This window comes from Tasmannia lanceolata, unplaced genomic scaffold (assembly GCF_043159265.1).
Source record: "Tasmannia lanceolata isolate RefF3 unplaced genomic scaffold, GAP_Taslan_0.1 ptg000002l, whole genome shotgun sequence".
NCBI lineage: Eukaryota > Viridiplantae > Streptophyta > Magnoliopsida > Canellales > Winteraceae > Tasmannia > Tasmannia lanceolata.
In genome coordinates, this window is record NW_027518679.1 from 44406283 (window position 1) to 44431406 (window position 25124).

At 40.8% G+C, this 25124-nt stretch overlaps 1 protein-coding gene across 1 annotated transcript in view; it reads left to right on the forward strand.

Moving 5' to 3' along the window:
* The window catches only part of LOC143874632 (putative AMP deaminase), a 47549-nt gene that overhangs the window by 17185 nt on the left and 5240 nt on the right, over positions 1-25124 (forward strand). Inside the window, exons 3-12 of the mRNA XM_077376906.1 lie at positions 11-218; positions 1051-1229; positions 1342-1393; positions 1510-1637; positions 1784-1963; positions 2089-2156; positions 2258-2400; positions 12132-12193; positions 18711-18824; positions 19687-19827. Of these exons, the coding sequence (XP_077233021.1) occupies positions 11-218; positions 1051-1229; positions 1342-1393; positions 1510-1637; positions 1784-1963; positions 2089-2156; positions 2258-2400; positions 12132-12193; positions 18711-18824; positions 19687-19827 (1275 nt within the window). The remainder of the gene's footprint in view (positions 1-10; positions 219-1050; positions 1230-1341; positions 1394-1509; positions 1638-1783; positions 1964-2088; positions 2157-2257; positions 2401-12131; positions 12194-18710; positions 18825-19686; positions 19828-25124) is intronic.

The window sequence follows — 25124 nt, forward strand, 5'->3', positions numbered from 1 at the left end:
TCATGGACAGGGACCCGAGTGTAACAGTATGTTTCAAACTTTGCCCGATCACATTAATGCCAGTGGGGAGCAAAAGCCAATAGCTGCAGCTAGCATGATCCGGTCTCATAGTATATCTGGTGATCTGCATGGTGTCCCACCTGATCCTGTAGCAGCTGATATTCTTAGAAAAGAACCTGAACAGGAAACTTTTGTAAGGCTGAAGATTACACCAACTGGTATTACAACATCACCTTTCTCTTGGCAGTAAATTATATGCATTTTCCCTTTCTCACAATGTTGAAATTTGCAACTTTTTTAATGTAAGCTGTGGTTCATGGTATGATCGTATCAGTTCAGGGGAACTCTACTTTACCTTTCTCTTGGGGGACCTTTTCTTGTTAAATATGGACCAGTGGGACTTGCTGCCCATTTTTTGTTTCTGAAAATTTGTCGTCAGCCCCTTGTTGAATGGTTAGAAACTTAGAATGAGCCCACCAAACGATGTGTCCAAATATTTGCACCTATGGAACTGGCATGTGTATGGTCGAGTCGAGTGTTAAAAAAATAGGGCGGCCCAGTGCGCGAGGCTCCCGCCATTGCGGGGTCTGGGGAGGGCTAGATGTACGCAGCCTTAGGTCTTACCCCTGCTTTGCAGAGAGGCTGTTTCCGTGACTCGAACCCGTGACCACTAGGTCACAATGGAGCAACCTTACCGTTGTGCCAAGGCTCATCCTCAATAGGAATGGTCGAGTCGAGTGTATGGATGAAATTTCTATCAACATACAATGGACATAAAATGACCACGCTTATTAACATAATTGAGACTTGTTTCCGGCCATTCCTATTGAGTGCCCAAAGAATTTCTCCTATCATGAGAAAGAAGCCTCCACAAAAACTTCCCAAGTTTATTAACACATATTTGTAAAGCTGTAAAAGGTTTATGAGTTGGAAAATTAGTCAATCGTAAAGTTTGAATTGTGCCAGCCTGGATGTTTCATACTAAATGGATGATTTATTCATTGAGACCATACAATTAATTTCTACTGTTTTGTCTGTTTTCACCATTAGAGCTACCATCTGCGGATGAATCAGAGGTCTACCTGGTTCTACAAGAATGCCTTGATTTGCGGGAAAGCTATTTGTTCAGGGAAGAGGTTGCTCCTTGGGAGAAAGAAGTTATAACCGACCCCAGTACGCCAAAGCCTAATCCAAACCCATTTGCATATGCAGTTGAGCAGAAAACTGATGTTAGTTTATTCTCTCTGTCTATTGTTTGTGTTATAATTGGTTATTTATGGTACACCCACCTATACAGTTTATTCTTCTGATGTCACTAAGACTTTTCAAATTTTTCTTCAGCATTTTTTTCAGATGGAAGATGGAGTTATTCATGTTTATGAAAATAAGGATGGTAGGGATGGGAATAATGCCATTTTCCTCTTGTAGCTTATTGTTTCATTTTAGCCAGGAAGGTCTTTAATTCATTTGTTTGTATCTTTATGCTGTGTTTGCTTGTAATTATTTCAGCAACAGAAAAACTTTTTCCCGTTGCTGATGCTACGACCTTTTTTACCGACCTGCATCGCATCCTTCGAGTAATTGCAGCTGGGAATATCCGAACTTTATGTTACCATCGTTTGGTTCTTCTTGAGCAAGTAATTGCTTTGCTCTTGATAATGCCACCTTACTTGAAACTTCAAAGAAGCTAGTATATATTTATCATATCAATATTGGTTTTATAAATAAATTAATAAATAATGGTCTGACATTTGATAACTTGATCTTTCGGAGCTTCTTTCAGAAATTCAGTCTTCACTTGATGCTTAATGCGGATAGGGAATTTCTTGCTCAGAAAAGTGCACCACATCGTGACTTTTATAATGTCAGAAAAGTTGATACACATGTTCATCACTCTGCATGTATGAATCAGAAACATCTTTTGAGGTTTATTAAGTCAAAGTTGAGGAAAGAACCCGACGAGGTACTGATCTGAATTTTCTTTTCGATGTTCTTAATGCAGTCTTAATATTGTTCAGCAAGAAGTTAGATCCTGTTATTCCGACCTGATCCAGATTGTTAAACTCTATCTCTATATGTTTTATTCAGGTTGTGATTTTCCGAGATGGGACGTATCTGACTCTCAAAGAAGTTTTTGAGAGCTTGGATTTGACTGGGTAGCATGGATTTTTCTTTTACTTTTAAGCATTTTTTACATTTTATTTTTTTCCTTTTATTGAGATATTACTTATGATTTGATTGCATTTCTTTGTATCAGGGACGACCTTAATGTTGATCTGTTAGATGTTCATGCAGACAAGAGTACATTCCATCGGTTTGACAAGTTCAATCTTAAGTATAATCCTTGTGGTCAAAGTAGGCTTCGGGAGATTTTCTTGAAGCAAGATAATCTGATACAGGGTAAGATGTGTTTGTTGGTCTATATTTCCTTTAATGCTATTAATATTCAGTGTTAACTTACCAACTTCTCCAAAAGCTTAAGCTGTTGGAGAAAGGCGTTATTTATCTTTTATACTTTAATACTCCCCCGCACGTGTGACCCACTTGGCAAACACGTGGCACATGTGGTCCCACTTTGGGCCGACCATCGCATGTGGATTTTTGCTATCCGGGAGGTTTGAACTCGAGACCCTTGGCTTTGATACCATGTTAACTTACCAACTTCTCCAAAAGCTTAAGCTGTTGGAGAAAAGGCGTTATTTATCTTTTATACTTTAACACATAGGATGTAGTGCCTTTTATGTGGCTCGTGTTTCTGTAATTGCTCAAAATGGATGCTTTAAATCAGACCTTGAAACTTTTTGCACAGCTGTAGGATCCAGTCTAGAGTGTCTAGCAAAATTACCTCAGTGGGATAAAATAAAGTGGAAGAGAGGAACAGCACATAAACAATGCGGAAGCCTCACAGAACTTAAATAATCCTCTAAAAAACAACGAAATCCACTCCCAAATTGAGAGAAACATCAATCATATAGTCAAAAGCTTCCCATGTCAATCTTAGGGAAATAAAAATAAAAAATTCACAAACACACACATGCACGCACGTACGCACGGGAAAACTGTTTCTGCGGGCTAGTGCAGATTACTTATCTGCGCTGCCTCTCAAAAAATCATGTGGGCCCACATTGTTTGGATGATCCAAAGCATTCATTTGATAGGCCCTTACATAGATAGGGTGTGCATTAAAAATCAGCTCCATAGGATCTTCCTAACCCTTCCATTTGTGGAGGTTAACAATGGACAGATTTGTGGATGCACACCCTATCTATCTTTGGAACATCCAAATGAATGGTTTGGATCATCCAAACAATGTAGCTCCACATGATTTTTTGAGGGTCAGTGCAGATAAGTTATATATATATAGACACACACACATATACATACACACACATGCATATATACACCTTTGCTAGCCTAAAAGAAGGCTTAAAGGAAAAGTTAGTTATTAATCTTGTGTCGATCGAAGATAATGAGATGTTGGTTATGTATATTTAGTGTGGAGACTACTGAGGAAAGGGGATAGGCCGAAATAGCCTGCAAACTCCTTCATGATTCTAGCCACCATCCTCTATTGATATTGTTGTGATTAGAATGTATTGTTAATAGTTTATTTTATGTTTCAGCATTTCGTTTTATGGGCCATACTGTTGGTTATAATAGGCACATTTTCATTGATGGGATTATTCTAATTTTTATCTCTTCTTCTTTCCTTCTTTTTCTCTCCCCTCTATTCTACATCATGGGTATTCTCAAGGACTAAGCATCGATACTCTAGATATGAGGTTGTGCTTTATGCCATCATTCAGGCTCTTCATCATTGAAGGATTACTTGATTCAATGGAAGTTCATTCTATTTTCAGATCATTATGCCCTAAAGCACATCAACAGTCAATGTAAAAGTTGAGTAGTCTACATGCGAGATGGGTGGCTCAGTTACTTGGAGGAGGTTACCTTTGTCATTCAGCAAAAGGTCCGGAGTCATAATAGAGTGGTTGATGCTTTGAGTAGAAGGGCCATGTTATTGGGCTCTATATATGCCAGGTAGCCATGGGCCAGAGCCAAAATATCAGGTTGTAAATTTCAATGCCAGTGCCACTGGCTCTATGGGTGGACGTTGGCATGGATTTCATTTTGGGTCTCCCACAAACTCAATGAGCTGTGAACTTGATATTTGTGATTGTTGATCGATTTTCTAAAATGACTCATTTTATTTCATGTAAGAGGACAATGAATGCTTCACATTTTGCCAACCCTTACTTTAGGCTGGCGATGAAGTTACAAGAGGTGCTCAAGATGGCCATGTTGGATAGAGACACAGTTTCTCAGTCACTTTTGGATAACTTTTTGAAGGAGGATGGATATGAAGCTGCAATATAACAATTCATAACTCCCTTAGATCGACATACAAACAGAGGGGGTGAGTTATATCCTTGGTAATCTTCTTAGTAGCATCATTGGTACGTGAAGACATTGTTTTAAATTTCGGCGGAAATTTCCACCAAAATTCATTTTTTATTTTTTATTTTCAAAATTTCCACATTTCGCCGAAATTTCGTTTTTTCTTCTTCTAAATTTCGGCCGAAACCGAAAATCGGTTGTGGCCGAAACCAAAATTTCAATTCATGGGTGAAGGAGGGTCATATCTCGCACTACCTCATGCAGAGTTTGCATATAATTCTTTGTACAACAAATCTAAGAGGAAGAGTCCATTTGAGGTAGTCTATGGGAGGAAGTCCTACAGTCTTCATGATGCTGATTATGGGGAGATCAGTGATGTAGAAGAGGTGATGACACGCATTGGGTTGATCTCTGTGCCGCAGCCCAAGAAGCCAGAACCATGCAATTCAAGGCACTAGACTCAGTGGGACAACTAGTGACATCAGGCGTTTTAGGAAGGTGATCTCATCGTGGTTTATTTGCGCAAGGAACCCTTTCTAGCGGATACGTACACCAAGCTCAACAAAAAAAGGCTGGATCATTCATTGTGTTAAAGCAGCTTTGAAGCAACGGTTATGTGATTGACTGTCAGAAGTCATGGAGATTTCCTATGATTTGGCCGACACTTTGAATTTATTGCCGACACGTGTCGTGTCGTGTCGTGTCCGACACGACACCCGTATCCACACGTGTCGACACTCCTTTAGACACTTTTAAGTGGATTGCTAGAAGTGACAATATATATATGCATGTGTTCGAGTGTGACATGATTTTTAGATTTTTAGGGGTTGCCATGTTAGATACCTCATATCCTTCTCGAAACTCGGCACACGAATCTGTGTCCACAAATCATGATTACATGTACTTTTTATTTTAGGTGTGTCCCCGTTTCTAAATTTTGAGAGTTCGCCGTCTCCGACACTCCGTGTCTGTGTCGACACACGACACTCATGTCCGTGTCCACAAATCATAAGAGATTTCCAAAATCTTCATCATTTCATACTTGTACGAGTACCTTGGTGGGGAGATTGGCACCACAGAGCAACTTAACTCGGGGTCAATTTTTTCTGTAATTGGGGGAGAATAATGCATGCGTGGGCCATGATCCACCAAAGATTGCCTTGCATGGGGGCCATGCATCACACGTGCCTTGTGTCACGTGGCCATTTCGTCCAGCGCTGTTCGCATGGCCTATGGCCCGTGACTTGGTCTATCAATGTAATATGTAAGACTCATGCCTATGTACATGTTGTAGTGAGGACGTAGTTGGTATTAAAATCCATCTCGTCTCGTCTCGTTGCGTCTTCAAAAGTCGTTGTTTATAGCACCTTTGGTCGCCACTGGTGGTTAAGGGTGTTGGTAGCTAAAGCTCTTTACCCTGAGATCTTGGTTGGCCATCGAGTAGTGCATTGCTAGTGCATATCCTAGCAGGGATTCCATTCTAGTCAACGGGTGATCGGGGACCCTTAGGAGTTGTAGACCTTTTGGCATGATCTTATTGTAACTTGTTTTGGAATCATCAATAAAGCTTAACATTTGCCTACTCGTGTGCCCTATTGCTTTGTGTGTGTTTGGAAACTTAGCACTCCATTTGTGTTTGTTTTGTAGGTTTGATTCTCATAACCTTGCTAGGCTTACTTGCTTGTTGTGAGGCAACGCAACTGCCGCACGGACCTCAATCCCAAACCAAAGGTCCGTGACAGTTGGTATCAGAGCAGAAGTTCCTACCTACATTCAGAAATGGCGAAGAAGAATGCTACCCAAACACTTCCTCCGGAGTCTAGTCAGGTCCATGATGAGCAAGACCCAATACCGGTGCGAAGTACAAGAGAACGGATTGCTGGTGTTGAGGAAAGGGTGACAGCGGTAGAGCAACAACAGTTCAATCTTGCCGATTGACAGAAGGCCTTGGTGTGGAGACCAAGGGCATGATAGAAGAGGTAGAAGAGCGAGTCCATGCTCTTGCTGAGTTATTGAATCAGGCCGCGATGGAGGATCTTCGAAAGCAAGTTGAGACCCTCACTGGCCAGGTGAATTTACTCATGAGGACCATCGGTAATGGCATAGGTGGTCACGGAGATGGACAGGGTAGCAGGGTTCGAGTGCCTGAACCACGAGGCTACGCCGGTGCCCGTGATGCTAAGGAGTTACAAAACTTCTTGTTCGATATAGAACAATTTTTCCGTGCAACACATCTTGATGAGGAGGCCAAAGTCACTACGGCCAGCATGTACCTCAGTGATGATGCCAAATTGTGGTGGCGAACCCGTTATGAAGAGATTGAAGCGGGACGATGTATTATTGACAGTTGGGAAGACATGAAGCGAGAACTTAAGGCACAATTCATGCCTGAGAATGTGGAGTTTATTGCTCGAAAGAACCTACGGCGCCTTCAACAAACCGGGTCGATTCGAGAATATGTGAAGAAATTTTCGACTCTCATGCTTGATATAAAGAGCATGTCAGAGGAGGACAAGCTATTTCAATTTATGGAGGGACTAAAGCCTTGGTCTCAGACAGAGCTCCGAAGAAGAGGAGTTCAGAACCTTGCCACGGCAATGATCAAAGCAGAAAAGTTGTTTGATCATGTGGGGGATGACGCAACAAACAGGAAGAAAGACTTCAACAACAAGCCATCTAGCAGCTTCAACAGGCCTCCCAGCAACATGAATACCTCTAGTCGGTCTTTTAGTAGCACAAGAGGAAGAATCCAGGGTTCAGGGGGCGATAGGAGAACCTATCACATAGAGGGGTCCAGACAATACAATGAGGCGCCAACTTCTGCGTCACAGGGGCCGTGCTTCATATGCACCGGTCCACATTATACTCGGTTTTGCCCAAAAAAGAGGACTGTCAATGCTTTGCTAGGTTCAGCTTCCTCACCCCACGCTCAGAGCGAAGAGGAAGAAGATGAGGAGGAACCAAAGATGACAGCTCTAAGCCTGTGCAGTGCTATCAAGGGACAAGGTGCCAAGAAAATTCTTTCTAAAGGAGTCCCATCCAAAGGCTTGATGTACATTGAAGCATGCATCAATGGAAAGATGACTCGGGCTATGATCGATACAGGTGCTACACACAACTTTGTCTCAGAACAAGAGGCAAAACGTTTGGCGTTGAAGCTCAAAAAAGATGACTGGAAAATGAAGGCAGTAAACTCAGAGGCCCGCCCCGTCACTGGGAAAGCAAGGAGTGTACCAATCAAGATTGGGGCATGGTCTGGAACAACCAATCTCATGGCAGTACCCTTAGATGATTTTCATATCATCTTGGGGATAGAATTCTTGAACCAGGCCAAAGCAGTCCCAATGCCCTACTTAAACTCCCTATGTATGTTTGGAGAAAAAGCACCTTGTATGATTCCTGCCACTAGACAAGAGAGGAAAGACGTCGAACACTTAACGACCCTTCAGCTGAAGAAGGGTTTAAAGAAAGGGGAACCCACCTTCGTGGCAACCTTAAAAATGGGAGAGGCACTGGTGGGGGAGATCCTCATTCCCCCGAGCATCAAAGATGTTATAGAAGAATTTAAAGATGTCATGTCTGAGAAGCTACCCAAGAAGCTGCCGCCAAGGAGGGCAGTGGACCATAAAATTGAGCTAGAGCCTGGCAGCATACCCCCAGCCCGTGCCCCCTACAGAATGGCCCCTCCGGAGTTAGCAGAGCTTAGGAGACAACTCAATGAGCTACTAGAAGCAGGGTTTCTTAGGCCTTCAAAGGCCCCCTTTGGTGCCCCAGTTCTATTCCAAAAGAAGCATGATGGGAGCCTACGATTGTGTATTGACTACAGGGCCCTCAACAAGCTGACTGTGAAGAATAAGTATCCTATCCCCCTAATTGCTGACTTGTTTGACCAACTGGGAGGAGCCAGATACTTCTCCAAGCTGGATTTGCGATCAGGCTATTACCAAGTGCGAATTGCAGAAGGAGATGAGGCCAAGACAACCTGTGTAACAAGGTACGGTGCCTTTGAATTCTTGGTGATGCCATTTGGCCTTACTAATGCCCCTGCAACCTTTTGTACTTTGATGAATGGGTTGTTTCATGAGTTTCTAGATAAGTTTGTAGTGGTCTACCTCGATGACATTGTAGTATATAGCAACACTCTCGAAGAACACGACGATCATTTAAAGAAGGTCCTTGGGGTACTCAGAAACAACCAACTCTATGTGAAGCTAGAGAAGTGCTCTTTTGCTCAGGAGCGTATTATGTTCTTGGGTCACGAAGTGGGTGGAGGAGAAATTCGCATGGACAATGAGAAGGTCCGTGCCATCCAAGAGTGGCAAATTCCAACCAAGGTGGGAGAACTTCGGTCATTCCTCGGGCTTGTTAACTACTATCGGCGATTCATATCAGGATACTCAAATCGAGCGGCTCCCTTGACAGACTTGTTGAAGAAAGATCGCCCGTGGTCATGGTCCGAAAAATGTAATACTGCCTTTCAGAATCTCAAGGATGTTGTTATGGTGGAGCCAGTGCTACAGCTACCAAACCATTCGTTGCCATTTGAAGTTCAGACTGATGCCTCAGACTATGCTATTGGTGGTGTGCTTATGCAAGAAGGGCACCCGATTGCTTATGAGAGCCGCAAACTCAATGACACTGAACGAAAGTACACCGTGCAAGAAAAGGAGATGACCGCAATAGTACACTGCTTGCGAGTTTGGAGACATTACCTTCTTGGCTCCAGGTTTGTTGTCAAGACCGATAATGTAGCCACAAGCTATTTCCAAACCCAGAGGAAGTTGTCACCAAAACAAGCTCGATGGCAAGATTTCCTTGCAGAATTTGATATGGTTCTAGAATACATGCCGGGCTGATCGAACCATGTAGTCGATGCACTTAGTCGAAAGGCTGAGTTGGCCACCTTGAAATTGGATGAACATGCCTTCATGTGTCAAATAAAGAGCAACCTACAAGACCGTATCCGTGAAGGGCTTGAGAAAGATCCATTTGCCCAAACTATCATGCAGCTTGTGAAGGCGGGGAAATCACGGCATTTTTGGGCCCAAAACGGTCTCCTACTGACCAAGCGGAGTCGAATATACATCCCGCGATCAGGTGACCTAAGGAAGGAACTTTTGAGAGAATGCCATGATACTCTGTGGGCAGGGCACCCTGGGATTCATCGCACTCTCGCCCTGGTCGAACGTAATTACTACTGGCCTCGAATGAGCGATGATGTGGAAGAGTATGTTCGGACGTGCCTCACTTGCCAACAAGATAAGGTGGAAAGGGACAAGCCCTTGGGACTCTTAGACTCGTTGCCAGTGCCGAAAGGACCTTGGGAGAGTATCTCCCTAGACTTTATTGTGAGCTTACCCAAAGTTGGGGAGTTTGGCTCCATCATAGTGGTCGTGGACAGGTTTTCAAAGTATGCAACCTTCATACCAGCGCCATTATATTGCAATGCAGAGGAGGCAGCTAGACTATTCTTCCGCCATGTTGTGAAATATTGGGGCGTTCCTCAGAATATTGTCAGTGACAGGGACCCAAGATTCACAGGCCGCCTGTGGATCGAAGTGTTTAAGTTGTTGGGCACAAAGTTAAACTTCTCCTCCAGCCTACACCCCCAAGCCGACGGACAGACAGAAAGGGTCAATGCCCTACTTGAAGAATACTTGAGGCACTTTGTCAGCGCCAACCAACGAAATTGGGTTCACCTGCTCGATGTAGCGCAGTTTTGCTACAACTTACAAAAGAGCTCTGCATCTAATCAAAGCCCCTTCGAGCTAGCGACTGGCCGGAAACCTTCCACCCCCCATTCCATCGCTGCTGGTTATATCAGCAATAGCCCCCCTGCTTATCATATGACAAAAGAGTGGCACACAAATGTAGACATCGCCAGAGCGTATTTGGAGAAAGCTTCAAGGAGGATGAAGAAGTGGGCGGATCAGGATAGAAGACCAGATGACTTCAAAGTTGGTGACTTGGTGTTAGTCAAATTGAACTCTAGCCAGCTCAAGTTTACCCGCAAAGTGCATAAAGGCTTGGTTCGAAAATATGAAGGACCCCTTCCCATCCTTGAGCGTGTTGGTAACGTCTCCTTCCGGGTCCAACTCCCTTCATGGCTCAGAATCCATCCTGTCTTTCATGCCAGTTGTTTGAAGCCCTATCGAGCCGATAAGGAAGACAACACCAGAAACACATCAGTTCGAGAGGAACCGCACGCAACTTCCTTCACACCTGAAGTTGAGGGTATCATGGCTGAACGCACCAAGCCGCGAGGAACTTCTCGAAGACCGACACTAGAATACCTCATCAAGTGGAAAGGCCTACCAGACTCAGAAGCTAGCTGGGAACCAAGGGAAAAGCTCCACCTCACTGAAGATGAAATACGTACCTACACGGACGCAATGTCGACGAGGGTGTCGACATGATTAGGTGGGGGAGTGTCACGGGGCTGTTCGCATGGCCTATGGCCCGTGACTTGGTCTATCAATGTAATATGTAAGACTCATGCCTATGTACATGTTGTAGTGAGGACGTAGTTGGTATTAAAATCCATCTCGTCTCGTCTCGTTGCGTCTTCAAAAGTCGTTGTTTATAGCACCTTTGGTCGCCACTGGTGGTTAAGGGGGTTGGTAGCTAAAGCTCTTTACCCTGAGATCTTGGTTGGCCATCGAGTGGTGCATTGCTAGTGCATATCCTAGCAGGGATTCCATTCTAGTCAACGGGTGATCGGGGACCCTTAGGAGTTGTAGACCTTTTGGCATGATCCTATTGTAACTTGTTTTGGAATCATCAATAAAGCTTAACATTTGCCTACTCGTGCGCCCTATTGCTTTGTGTGTGTTTGGAAACTTAGCACTCCATTTGTGTTTGTTTTGTAGGTTTGATTCTCATAACCTTGCTAGGCTTACTTGCTTGTTGTGAGGCAACGCAAGTGCCGCACGGACCTCAATCCCAAACCAAAGGTCCGTGACACTTGCTTGCTCGACGCGGATCTCACAAGGTTCCGGGAGCAACAAGTTTGGATGCACTTTAATATCAAGACTTCTAGAGATACATGTGCATGGGAACCCATATGTACCGACACCACAACCTCCAGAAGCCCCCAATATCACTAAACCTGGCTAGATCAGAAAAAAATCCAAATTAGCCAAAATATAAATGTCCAACCTCAGACTACAGACAATGTAATCCATGCACAAGATAACAGAATTTACACTTACAAAATCTTTATTAATATTCTTGGCCTAAGGAATTAAGAGTAAAGTTTATTATGCAAAGTTTCTTGACCTAAAAGTCGACAAACAAAAGGTTGAAATCAAGACACTGGAAATTTCCTGGGTAAAAACTGAAAATCTTGACCAGCTGTATGCAGTTTTGAACATTGTTTAATGTGTGTCTTGCAGTGTGCAGAAATATCGGATTACCTGAAAATGTCAATCTCAACTCTTTACTTGATCAGCTTATCAATAATGTTTTTGCTTGTCTTGGTCACTATTCCTATAAAATCTTCTAAGGGATTTAGTCTCATAGTTCTGAAAAATCTCTTGCTGATATGATTTCATTTCATGTGGGTTATCACTTGAGTATATTGATTCACAAGTACACCCCAATACTTCAAGGACACATGAAGAGAGGTTTTCTTTTGGACTTTTGTTCAATTGTGGGCTCCTTTGTGATTATGGATTTCTCAAGCATTATTTCTGTATTATAATGTACTTTAATTACTGCATTTTGTCGAACAGGTCGTTTCCTTGGCGAGCTGACAAAGCAAGTGTTTTCTGATCTTGGTGCTAGTAAATATCAGGTGCTTTCTCTTTGTACAAATGATCATATGTTTTACATTGCAGCCAATCATGAGTAGAAAAGCACTATGAAAAATAGAGTGGCATCTCTGATGATTTAATTTAATTTTTGAAGTTCTTATCCTGAATAACCAAGGGGATTCCTCTTGCATACAAGGAAGTTCTTGGTTGGAAAAAGGCAATCCGAAAAGGACTTAGTGCTTGATCATAGGAGGCAGGCCGCTGTACCCCATATCATCCTGATGATGTTTATCTTTTTGGAGATTCGTTCATCTAAATAGTCATGTCTGGGGCATCCTCATACATGAAATGGAATTTTTATTTGCGAAAAATCTCAAAATAGAAAATACTAAAGGCACAAATTGCCTGAGAATAACTAAAAGTTGATGACCATTTGTAAGGATGTTTTGTTTTCCCATGGATAAAAATATGGTCTTGGAGATGTTAGTCACTCTATTTCATCAGTCGGTGCTAATATTTATGCACAATATTTGCTACACTAGGATCTCTAGTTTTATGCAAAGAAATATGGAGTAATGTTCAGAACATAATAAATTTCATAGTGTTATGACTTTAATCATATTGCATAATACATGAAGCTAAGTTCTATTACAATTTACAGCTTAGTTTTGTTCCTTGGATTTTCTAAATTTCATAGTGTTATGACTTTAATAATATTGCATAATGCATGAAGCTAAGTTCTATTACAATTTACAACTTAGCATTTTCCCTTGGACTTTCCTGGACCCTTTTAACGTACTAGAATCTATCAGGCCCATATAGCGTAACGAGTAGTGTTCAGAACATAATCAATTCCATAGTGTTATGAATTTTATGATATTTCATAATACATGAAGCTAAATTCTATTACAATTTACAAGTTAGTATTTTTCCTTGGATTTTCCTGGAACCTTCCGGCATACTAGAACCTGTCGGGCCCCTTATAATATTACTCAGCATATAGTTATATGGCATATCAATTATATGTTTGGAAATCATATGTAAATAATAAGTAGTGTCTACTTATGATACTTGTTGTTTAATTAATTGTATGCACCTCTATAATTCAGTTTGATTGTACATCAGAATGTGTCTAATCATTTGGTGTTATTTTTTGGGCCCTTCTTTTTAGTCTCTGTATTTCTCTTCCATATTTGTACTTATATTATTTTACTAAAACTTCATATGTTAAAAAGAACAGAAAAATATTTAGAAAGTCTCCGTTTCTATTTATTTAGGGTCGTTTGGATACGCGGATTTTAGAATCCAGGTTTTAGTTTGAAAACAGTGTAAAAGAGGGTTCATGATCAAGCTGCTGTACGCTTTCCTGACAGCGTTTCTTGGATTTTAAGTGAGAAATCCGGGTTCTAGAAATCTCTTCCCCATCTTGAGATTTCTAAAACCTGGAAACATGGGCGATCTCCTGCTCTCTTGTTGTCCGGAAGAAAGGCGATAAATAAGAAAATGGCGGCTGGTCTCTTCTTCTCTCGTCTCCCATCTACAATTTTGAGGAAATTCAAGATTCTAAAATCTGCATATCCAAACGGCCCCTTAGTGTTGCATTGTATGCAAGTTACAATGAAACTGATGGCAATAGCTTGCAAGTGCACTCATTAGCTACCGTTCTATGGTTCAAGAAGCACTCTTTTCCCTCGTGGAAGTTCCTTCCATCTTCCAAGGATAAGTGGTCATTTGGCTGCACTTAAATCCATTCCAGGGAGAAACTAAATTCAAGGGGAACTGAATCCAGGATGAACCTGCAGGGGAAATCAATTTTCCCATTTTGGATGAATGGTAGCAATCCAAAGAGATAAACAATTGAGTGTGTGGAGGCAGATCAAACGGTTCTCTCGAGAACGAGTTCCCTGCCTCCACACAACCCATGTTAGAGTGGTTGCAGTGAGTCAGGCAATCCAGAGGCAGAGAATGTGTGCAATTAAATAAGATGAGCGTGACAGAGCATCATTGGGATCCCTGCCATTTTTTGGGATCTCAGCTTGATTGGATTCAACGTGGCCGAGGCAGATGTTGAGATCGACAAGGGTGGAGTCAACGATGCTAGATATTCGAGGTGTAGCTGTATACAATAGAGCAGTGTGTGGAGTCAAAGGTGCCACAAAAGTTGAAAAATTGTCCGTTTTCATCTACAGTGGTGGTGAAGGTGGGGATTGGGATGTCAATGGAGGATGAAAGCCGACGAAGCGACGGGGGTGTTGTGTGTGTGTGTGTGTTGAGGGGGGGGGGGGGGGGGCGGAGGTGTGGTTCGGGTCCTAGTGAACGAAAGAGATTGTGTGTGAGAATGAAGTTAATTTCCTTGGAGATCGATTTCAGATGGTTTTGCTCTGAGTACTATTTACTAGGTTTTTCGTAAAACTCTATTCAATAAGATTTAAATCTGAAATAAAATTCATTAACCTAGAGAAGCAAGGAGTTAATTTAGAAGTAGTAGATTTTTCTTCTGGTCCACAACAACATTAATATTACTAGAAATACACCAAGTTCCACTAATTGAGGATCGTTGAGTGTAATTGTCATTACAAAGACTTGCCTCTCGCAAGTCTTGATTACTGTACTCTTTCTGTTTTTGTTTTGTTTTATTTTATCTTGTACTTCCCTCGGGATTTCCTTGGTATCGTTTATTAATATTTATCTATTCGCCCTTTCAAAAAAAAAAAAGACTTGCCTCTCGCAGCCTTTTCATAGGGGCTTAAACTGTTGTCCAAGAGAACATGATACAACATAACTGGACAGAAATTGACTATTTATGTTTAGTAATGTGACCCGAATGATACTTATTGGGTCTCAAAGAATTCATATTCCTTAGGAATTTACCTGGTGAGGTTCCAGGAGTGGAGAATAGTTGCTTTAGATCCCTTGCGAACTGACTTCAGAACATCCAAAGAAATCACCTCCATTCTAGTTTCTTGAATTATGACTGTTAGAAATGAGATTAGGGTTAGAAGAGAGGAAGAATAAGAGGAGTGAAGGATGGAGAGTCTCCACTCGAGAGCTCCTCATGAATATGATGTATATATAGGCCCAAATAGGGCAAGTGAGTACAAAGACTACAATACCCTCTATACTAGAGGTAATGACTAAACTACCCTACAACATGTTATTCAACACTCCCCCTCAAGTTGGAGTGTATATACTAGGGAACTCCAGCTTGGTACAAAGGAGATTACAAAAAACAACTAAAAATAACAAAAAATACAATAACCTCATACACACATCCAGCTTGGTATAACACTCCTCAAGCTGGTATGGTGAATACATAAGGAAAGCATAACAAGAGATAACGACCACCATGAGAGTACGGTCGTTGAGATCTGCGGCCACCAAAAAGTAACAACTCCTCCTGAAGTAGCACTATGGCGAGAGCGGTCGCAACCGGGTCTCCCCCTGAATGAGAACTCGACAATAAGTCTGGAACCACGAAGGATCGAACTGAGGCACCTCGGTAAGGGAATAACAATGATCCATTGAGCAAAAAGGGGTTACACCAAAGGTGCGCACACAAACAATGACGAAGCACCACGAGCGAGAACATCAGCTAAGTAGTCAATGCCAAGAGAAGAAGATAATTGCCGATGGGGAAACCATCGAAGACAAGGTCGACGGGGAAACCGTCACTTGGAGAGAAGAAGAGATAGAGAAGACAACCAAACAACGATGGGGAAACCATCGTCTGGTGACAAGGTCGACGGCATGAAAATCGTCGCCTAAAAATAAGAAGAGGAAGATAACCAACCAACGATGGGGACACCATCGCCTGGAGACAAGGTCGATGGTATGAACATCGTCGCCTGGAAAGAGCCGACCAACGATGGGGAAACCATTGTCCGGAAAAGATAGGTCGACGGGAAAAGATCGTCGCTTGTAAGAGAGTCGACCAACGATGGATATGGAAGCCATCGCCAGGAAAAGGAGGGAGAAGATAACCAACCAACGATGTGGAAACCATCGTCTAGAAAGAAGGTCGACGGCATGAACATCGTCGCCTAATGAGAAGTCGACGGGGAAACCGCCGCCTCAAGATAACAAGATAAAAGAAGAAGATAACCGAACAACGATAGGGAAACCATCGTCTGGAAAGAAGGTTGACGGCATGAACATCGTCGCCTAAGTCTGGAAAGAAGGTTGACGGCATGAACATCGTCGCCTAATGAGAGGTCGACGGAGAAACAGTTTCCTCGAGATAAGAAGAAGACAGGGAAGAAGATAACCGACCAACGACGGGGAAACCATCGCCCGGTGAAGATAAGGCATAAAGCCGGACAACACGAAGAGACATGGAAAACAAGACATGAAAACAAGACAACACTCCCTCAAGAAGACAAAGATAACACTAACAACACTTCCCCTCAAGCAAAGACAACAAAGTGGACAACACTGCTAAGAAAAGACACAAAGAACTACATGAAAACACTCCCCCTCAAGTTGAAGGTCAAATACCTTCTACTTGCAACGAAAAGAAGACAAACAAGGCACTACACCGCTTTCGGATATTTGATCAAACACTTGGTGTGCGCCGTAGAGAAAAAGAAAAAGGAAAGATGACAAACAAGGCACCACACCTCTCTTAGATATTTTATCAAATACTTGGTGCGCGGCTTGAAGAACTACATAAAAGACATAGAAGGTAATAGAAAGAAAGAGATGATAAGAAGACGACAACAAGACCAGCACAAGAGAACAACAAGAAACAATACAAGACAACTCTCCCCCTCAAATTGAGGCCAAAGGCCTTCAACTTGAAACAAAAATAACACTTTCAAGGCACAAAACCCCTTTGAGACATTTCATCAAACACTTATGGTGCACCTTGACGATGAGATGAGAAAGACAAAGGCCATAGGCCAAAAAAGCTATAGAGAAGAGAAAATAAAGAAACCTTTGGAGTGGAGGAGAACCCAAAAATGGGTTTACACAAGTAATACAAACATGAATTTTGTTTTGTTTTGAGATATACGATAGAGGGAAAATGGGTTTGACGAAATGAAAGAGAAAGAGTGAGATTTCTAGGGTATAGAAATTTTTTTTTTTTTTAGTTGGGTATTGTAGCGGGTTACTGCAGCGATTTACTGTAGCGGTGCTATAGCGGGTTACTGTAGCAGTACTGTAGCGGGTTACTGTAACAGTTACTGTAGTGGGTTGCTGTAGCAGGGAATTGAGGGGTTAAGGGAAAGGGAAGAGGGGCAGTGGGGGGAGGAGGAGAAGGGAAGGACACGAGCGCGAGAGAGATTTTCTTCAAAAAAAAAAAAAAAAAGGTTTTAAAGACAAGGAAAGAGAGACACTACGAGAGAGATATTGAGGGATTTGAGATTTGAGGGAGAAACTATAGAGAGATAAAGAGAGGGAAACGAGATACGAGAGAGATACGAGAGAAAGGGATGATGGCATGGAGGGAGAGAGACTCTTCTTTTTTCCTTCTTGAAGGATCAGCCCATTGGCTCTGATACCATGTTAGAAATGAGATTAGGGTTAGAAGAAGAGGAGTGAATGATGGAGAGTCTCCACTCGGGAGCTCCTCATGAATATGATGTATCTATAGGCCCAAATAGGGCAAGTGAGTACAAAAACTACAATACCCTCTATACTAGAGGTAATGACTAAACTACCCTACAACATGTTATTCAACAATGACTAGATATATCTTAATTCTTAATAGATCAGATGAAAATTTTCATGAATTTTTTTCACTCTGGGTCATTCTGCCCTCGAACATTTGATGAAATAATCTTCATGGAGAAAAGGATGAGTTCTCATTCCCTCCAAGATCACTATCACGACTAAGATCTTTACCTGATCTCTGGAGCCTGTCCTAATTGACTAACAAGGATAACTTTGCTAACTCTCTACTATCATTAGCTCTCTTCATATGATCTCTCAATAGGTCATTCTATATCCAAAAACAACAACACCATCCTGGAGGGGAACTTCAGTTATCATTCAAAAAGCTGCACTTAGGTAATATGGTTTGCTTTGCATACATCAGTCAGTAGTTCTCTTGAATTCTAACATGGCTTTTATGCTTTCCTTCTAAAATATGTGGGGTTTACCTATCTGAAAAGTTAATATGGGCCAAATTTTTGAAGGGTGGGCGTGGTAGATTAATTAAAGCTTGCAACAGACCAGATTAAAAGTACTCAAAGTTGCAAGGTGTTAAATATTAGTACGAGGAACCCACTTTATCTTCTTCTGTTTTTTTTTTAATGGTATAAGAACCAACTTTAATTTACTTATCCTATGAATCAAAATTAAATTCCATCAAATCATCGAACTGGAAACCCTACATAAAATTTTCAAATGCATTGTATTTCTTGAAAACAAAATTTGAGGTATTCGGAATGCTATTTTTCAGTGGGCTTACTATTTATTACCTGATCTACATGTACTGATGCATGATATTGTTGTGGCAGATGGCTAAATATAGGGTCTTCGGAATGCTATTTTTACACTGGGCTTGCTATTTATGACATGCTCTATATGTACTGATGCATGATGTTGTTATGGCAGATGGCTGAATATAGGATATCAATATATGGTAGAAAACAAAGTGAATGGGACCAACTTGCAAGTTGGATAGTCAATAATGAATTATACAGTGACAATGTTGTTTGGTTGATTCAGGTATTTCTATATCCTCTTTTAGTTTATCGTCTGATATACTTTTTCATTGATAATATTAATATTCCTTTGCATCATTCAAAAAAAAAAAAAAAAAATCTTTGCATTGCCCAAAGTTTTAAATTTCGGTTTCAGTCGCCACGGAAATGAAAACATTTTGGTTTCGATTGGAAATTTCGGTGGAAATCCTGTAAAATAAAGGAAACATATGGAAACATGCACAAATAATAGAATTTAAAGATGAAACTTTGGGAATTGCTAGAATAAGCACAAATACACGCTTAGAAACCATTACATTAGCTAGACAATCATCCATAATGGTTTTTAAACATCGAATACCTAGTGACATGCACTCTCACCATGTATGATAATTTAGTTCATACCAAATTTCACACGTAATTCATATAAATATTTATGCATAATACATGCACGACATTTTGCATGCAATTCATATAAATATAATTATGTAATACATACTAATATGGGATTTGGTAGGGACCATCGCAGAAGGCATTTCACGGACCGGCTGTTGCATGAGAGAGCAGCTACTTAGGCTCAGATTTTATCTTATTCATTTAATTCGTCTGAAGTGGGTGCTCTCTCATGCAACAGCCGGTCCGCGAAATGCCTTCTGAAATGGTTCCCAGCAAATCCCTCTAACATAGTATATTAGTATTACACACTTACGATTCTGGCTTATGTGTGATTAATTTGCCCCGCTTTTAATCACACATAAGCCAGAATCGTACCATGATTTCTTTTTTCATGTGCTTGATATTTATATTTTTTTATTGTTCTCTAGAAGAAGTGGGCATGTTTATAACGAAGCTTTATATCTAATTTGTGGCAATTCTTTGTGTTTCAGCTTCCACGGTTATACAATGTGTACAAGGAAATGGGAATCGTTACATCTTTCCAGAACATTCTAGACAATATTTTTCTTCCCCTTTTTGAGGTTACTGTTGATCCAGAGTCACACCCACAATTGCATGTGTTTCTAAAACAGGTGCGTCCTTTATCTAAACCCATCTTGCAATGCAGTTTGCCAGTTTCCTTATTCCAGTGTACGCCTGTAAAGTTGAGCTTAAAATGCCCCTGTTAACTCCAACTTCTCCAAAAGCTTAAGCTTTTGGAGAAAGGCGTTATTTATCTTTTATACTTTAACACTCCCCCGCACGTGTGGCCCACTTGGCAAACACGTGGCACATGTGGTCCCACTTCGGGCCGACCATCGCATGTGGATTTTTGCTATCCGGGAGGTTTGAACTCGAGACCTTTGGCTCTGATACCATGTTTAACTTACCAACTTCTCCAAAAGCTTAAAGGCGTTATCTATCTTTTATACTTTAACAGCCCCTTTATGTTTTTATGTCGATCGTTGTTCCGCACTGTAATTTGTGTGAGAAGTTCTATTTTCCATGTTGATGCTTCTTCAACTTATTCATTAACTACAATTTAGTTAGCCTGACTTATAACCAAGGTTTGAAATTTCGGTTTCAGCCGAAATCGAAATTTTGGGGGCAATTTTGGTTTCTGTGGAAATTTTGGTGTAAATCTTATAATTTCTGCCGGAAATTTTAAATTTCAGTGTTTTAAATTTTGTTCCCTACCAAAATCCGGAATTTCAGATTTGGCCAAAATTTAAAACCATGCTTATAACCAATATTGATATACTTCTATGTGTCTGTAGGAATGTTTTAATCCTGTTCGCTTGTGAGTTCTGAGAAACATGTTTGCATTTTGAATGTTCACTTCAACTTGATGTCAATGGGAATGTCAAAACTCTATCACAATTTTGGAAGATTTTCAAACTTGTCGATCTTGTTATCAATGCTAATGTATGATATTATTACATGTAGTGGAGAAATCAAACAGCAATTGCACACAAGTAAAGAAAATAACTAGAAGTAGCATGTACAGCTTCAAATGGGTCAAATTCATATGACTAGGAGCATAAAATTCATGAACTTCAACATAAAATTTTCTGTAAAACACTGCAGAAATTTTGATGGAAACACTTTTTTGAGGTCCCCAAATAGCCCTGAATCTTATTTGTAATTAAAGACACCTAATTTTTCCCACTCTTAATTTCCCAAACAAGCTAAAATGCCTTTTTCAAAGTCCTAGAAGCTTCTCAAGAATAATAGAAAGCAACTTGTGTTCCCCTACAGTCATTTTCTTAGTGCCTTAAGACCTTCTAAAACTAGCCTAAACACCTTTCTTTAATCTCAACCCTTGATCCTAAACTCATCTTGGCCCTTGGACACAATTAAGAAAATCTTTCCTAAATCCAAGTGGTTTACTAAGTAAGAAATAGAAATACAAAACAGTCATCTCATATCCCACCTAATCTAGTCTAAAATTGCAGATACTGAAGTAGAAACGATCCACCCAGTGAATTCTGAGCCCAAACTGAGCTGATTTGGGCTCACTGTTTCCATTATTGGGCTGCCTCAATATGCCACAATTTTATATAAATCACTTAGAGAGACTAAAGAAAATTACATCATATCCCATTGAGGCCATTGCAATGATAGGACCTATCAAAGTATAAATAGACTAAAGAGACACATTGAGACATTTCTAAGAGGGGGCCCATCTCCCACACTCCCCGTCGAGTTAGAGCGTGGATAACTTCATACCCACTTTGAAAAAAAAGAAACTTTCAAACTGACCGATACTTTATTCTCAGTAGATATCATCTGTAGCATTCTCCCCTTGACAAACAACCATTTTCCCTGCCAAAAAATTTACGAACCTTCATAGGAATCCACCCACACTTTAGCAGTTCACACAATCACACCAAGAATGCACGGTAAGATACAACAGTCCACGTAAATGGCGTAACAGCCACACAAATGAAATAACAGTCTCAGTCCGCAAAAAAGGCTTTGCAAGAACCCACTGGAAGGCTTCAGAACCGCCCACAGAAAGGCTCTGCATTACCCCATAGAGAGTCTCCAAAATTGACCACAATAGCCCACATAAGGGCTACACAACAGTTTGAAGTGACCCACACAAAGTAGCAGTTCCACAGGATGTAGCAGGTCCATGAACAAGTATCTCAACAGTCCATAGTCCTTCCACACAACAGTTCACACTGCATGAAAGCAGATCACAGGAACACGCTACACAACAATCCATCCACACTGGACGAAGTTCATGATGTAATAGTCCTCACGCAACAGCAAAGCGTCTATGAGAGAGAGAGGACAATAACCTCACGAACACGTCACAGTCCATAGGCAAGAAGCGCAATAGTCCACAGACAAGGAGCACAAAGGTCCACACTTGAAAATGTCCAATGGTCAACACTATACGAATGTGCAACCGTCCAGTCTTCACAAAAAAACATGCAACAACATCGCCACAACAGGATGGAACGGAGACATTAATCCGTACGAGTAGAGAATTTCATCACCTGTACATCAACATGGCAGTTCATTTTTCACCCGGCACAAGAAATCCAACGAGATAAGCTAGGGCAAAACAGTCCAAGAAGATCCCCACAAGGTGTTTGTGCGCAAAGGGAATAGATGAAGCCCTTGGGTGTCAAAATTAAGGAAGTCAAAGGAATAGAATTAGATTAGCATTTCAAGCAATCTCGACACAAGAATTAAAGTTTCGAAAAGAACTAGTAGTGGGCTGTTCAAAACTGCTAGGGTTAGGATTTTAAAAAACTAGCTTTAAGGGAAGGAATTTATTTAAAGACACTTAGGAATATGTTTTCGATTGATTTTGGAGCACTAGGGTGTAGATCCCTTTGTTTTGTTTGGTACGTAGGGTTTGGATCTTGGGTACTAGGGTTTAGATATAGGGTTATAGAGGTAAACTCTAGAGTATTGGGTTACATAGCACTCAAATTGGAGAACTATGGTTTAGAGATAAACAAAATTTGAACATATCTAGGGCATTTGCGTAGGGATGGGTGATGCAGGACGATCGGAGGACTAATACTTCGCTTTGATACCGAACTGATGTAGGAAGGATCTGTAGAAGGGATGTCTTAGGGAAAAGGATGGGTGAAAATTCGGGCTTTGAATCCTAAAAATGTGTGATTTTTTTTTAAAGTTAGAGGGATTTTTTTTAATCGTAACAATGTGTGATTAGATTAGAAAAATATTTCTACAAGGTTTATGGTAGGTTTAGAAAGGTGCAGACATATTCTGGTAATGTGCAAACATATGTCGGGATGATGCAGACAAGGATTTTTGGCGAGACTAAGAGACACATGGATCAAAGAGTAATATGTAGAGATCAAGAACTGAAAATATAGAGGATTAAAAAAAGAAATTAAAAAGGAAGATCATAATTGCAATCAGTCCAGATCTTGCCGACGCATCACACCCAGGTTTCAAGGCTTTGTACCCTGAAGAAGGTTGTGCTAGAATCCTACTAGAAATCTCGAGGCATCGCACCAAGGGAACCCTAGGCATCACCCTAAACGGTTAAGGCCTCACACCTTGGAAAAGTAGACTTGACATTATTGATTTGAAAGAAAGCAAGAAAAAGTGGATTTGCATTCACTCATCCATATCATACATCATAGAAAAGTGCCTTGAGGCTTACAATATATAAGAAAAAAATAGTGCTAAAAAGTTCTGAAACCTTAAAACAAAAACCCAACATTTTTGGACTAAAATATCCTCTAATGACTTAAAAGACTCTTTCCCTACATGAAATTTTTGTAATACATGTGTGGGGCCTATTTAAAACACTCATAACTCAAGCAATCTTAGTGATTTTTATGGAAAAAGACTACTACCACTCCTATAACATAAGGGACTTAAAAGACCTAGATGATTCATTTAGAATATGAGTCCTAAGATGGTCCCCATCATACTCCTCCACTTGAAAAGATTCGACCCTGTTAAATATAATGGTTGGCATAATGACTGGGAGTTTTTCGCTTCTGGTCCTCGCACAATTTGCAAACAGTTGCCCCTTCCAGCAGACTAAGTATTTCAAACACAATATGTTAGATGGTTGTATCCTTTGGTGTGCACAACAATTTCAATATATTCTTTAAGTTTTACGATAGATTCTTTGGTGTGCATTTAGGCTACATGTTTCCAAACTTAACTCTGATACCAAATCTGTTGTAGGACTATAGAAGGGCTAATACTTTGCTCTGATACGAAATCTGTTGCAGGACTATAGAAGGACTAATACTTTGCTCTGATACCAAACTGATGTAGGACAGCTATAGAAGGGACGTTAGGGATGAAAAGGATGAGTGAAAATTAATGTTTTGGATCCTAAGATATGTGATTAGATTGGAAAAATATTTTTACTAGGTTTAGAAATGTGCAAACATATTTCAGGAATGTGTAAACGTATGCCAAGAAGGTGTTAGAATCTGTCAAGAAGTTGTAGTAAATGGTTTTTGGTGAGACTACGGGGCGGAGATCAAGAACTGAAAATATAAAGAGGATTAAAGCAAGAAATTAAAGAGAAAGATCAGATTTCGAATCACTCCAATTCTTGCTTAGGCATTACACCCTGAAGAAGGTTATGCTAGAATCCCACTAACAATCGGAGAGGCATCGCACCAAGAGAACCCTATGCATCACACTAAGGGGTCAAGGCCTTGCACATTGGAAAAGTAGACTTCACAAAAAATGGATTTTCATTCATCCGTAGCATCCATTATAGAAAAGTACTCTGAGGCTTACAATATATAAGAAAGAGAAAAGAACTAAAAAGTTCTGAAACCCTAAATAAAAAATCTAACACTTTTGGACTAAAACGGATTTTCATTCATTCACCCATTGCATCCATTATTGAACAAGGGTTTAGAAACTTGAAGAAAAAACTCTAGGGTTTCAAGTAGATCTAGGGCTGAATGATAGAAAGATGAGACGAGAAGGCTAGGGTTTCTAATTGATGCCCATACCTTTGGATCTTGATCTACTTTGTTAAGATTTGGAATAAGTTCTAGAATAGTTGCGCTGATACCATGTTGCGGTCGATGATGCGTGCCTACAATAAAGTTCATATCAAGAGGCCAAAAGGTCTGAGAGAATATGTGAGTGGAAGAGAGGAGAAGAAAGGATAAAGTAAAGAGGGAGAAAGAGAACTGTGACAAGTTACTCTCCCACGTCCCATCATATTCATTTAAGTAAGTCACATAAGGAGACTAAAGTAAATTACATCGAATGCTATAAGTTCCATCCCAATGATTGGCGAAGAGGAGAGGAGAGAACGAGCCCTGATAACGCTTACCGCAAAGAACTGTTTTCTTTCTACGAGCTGCCCTACCTATACCGACACCCGGAAAGCAAGCTACGTTAGAGTTGGATT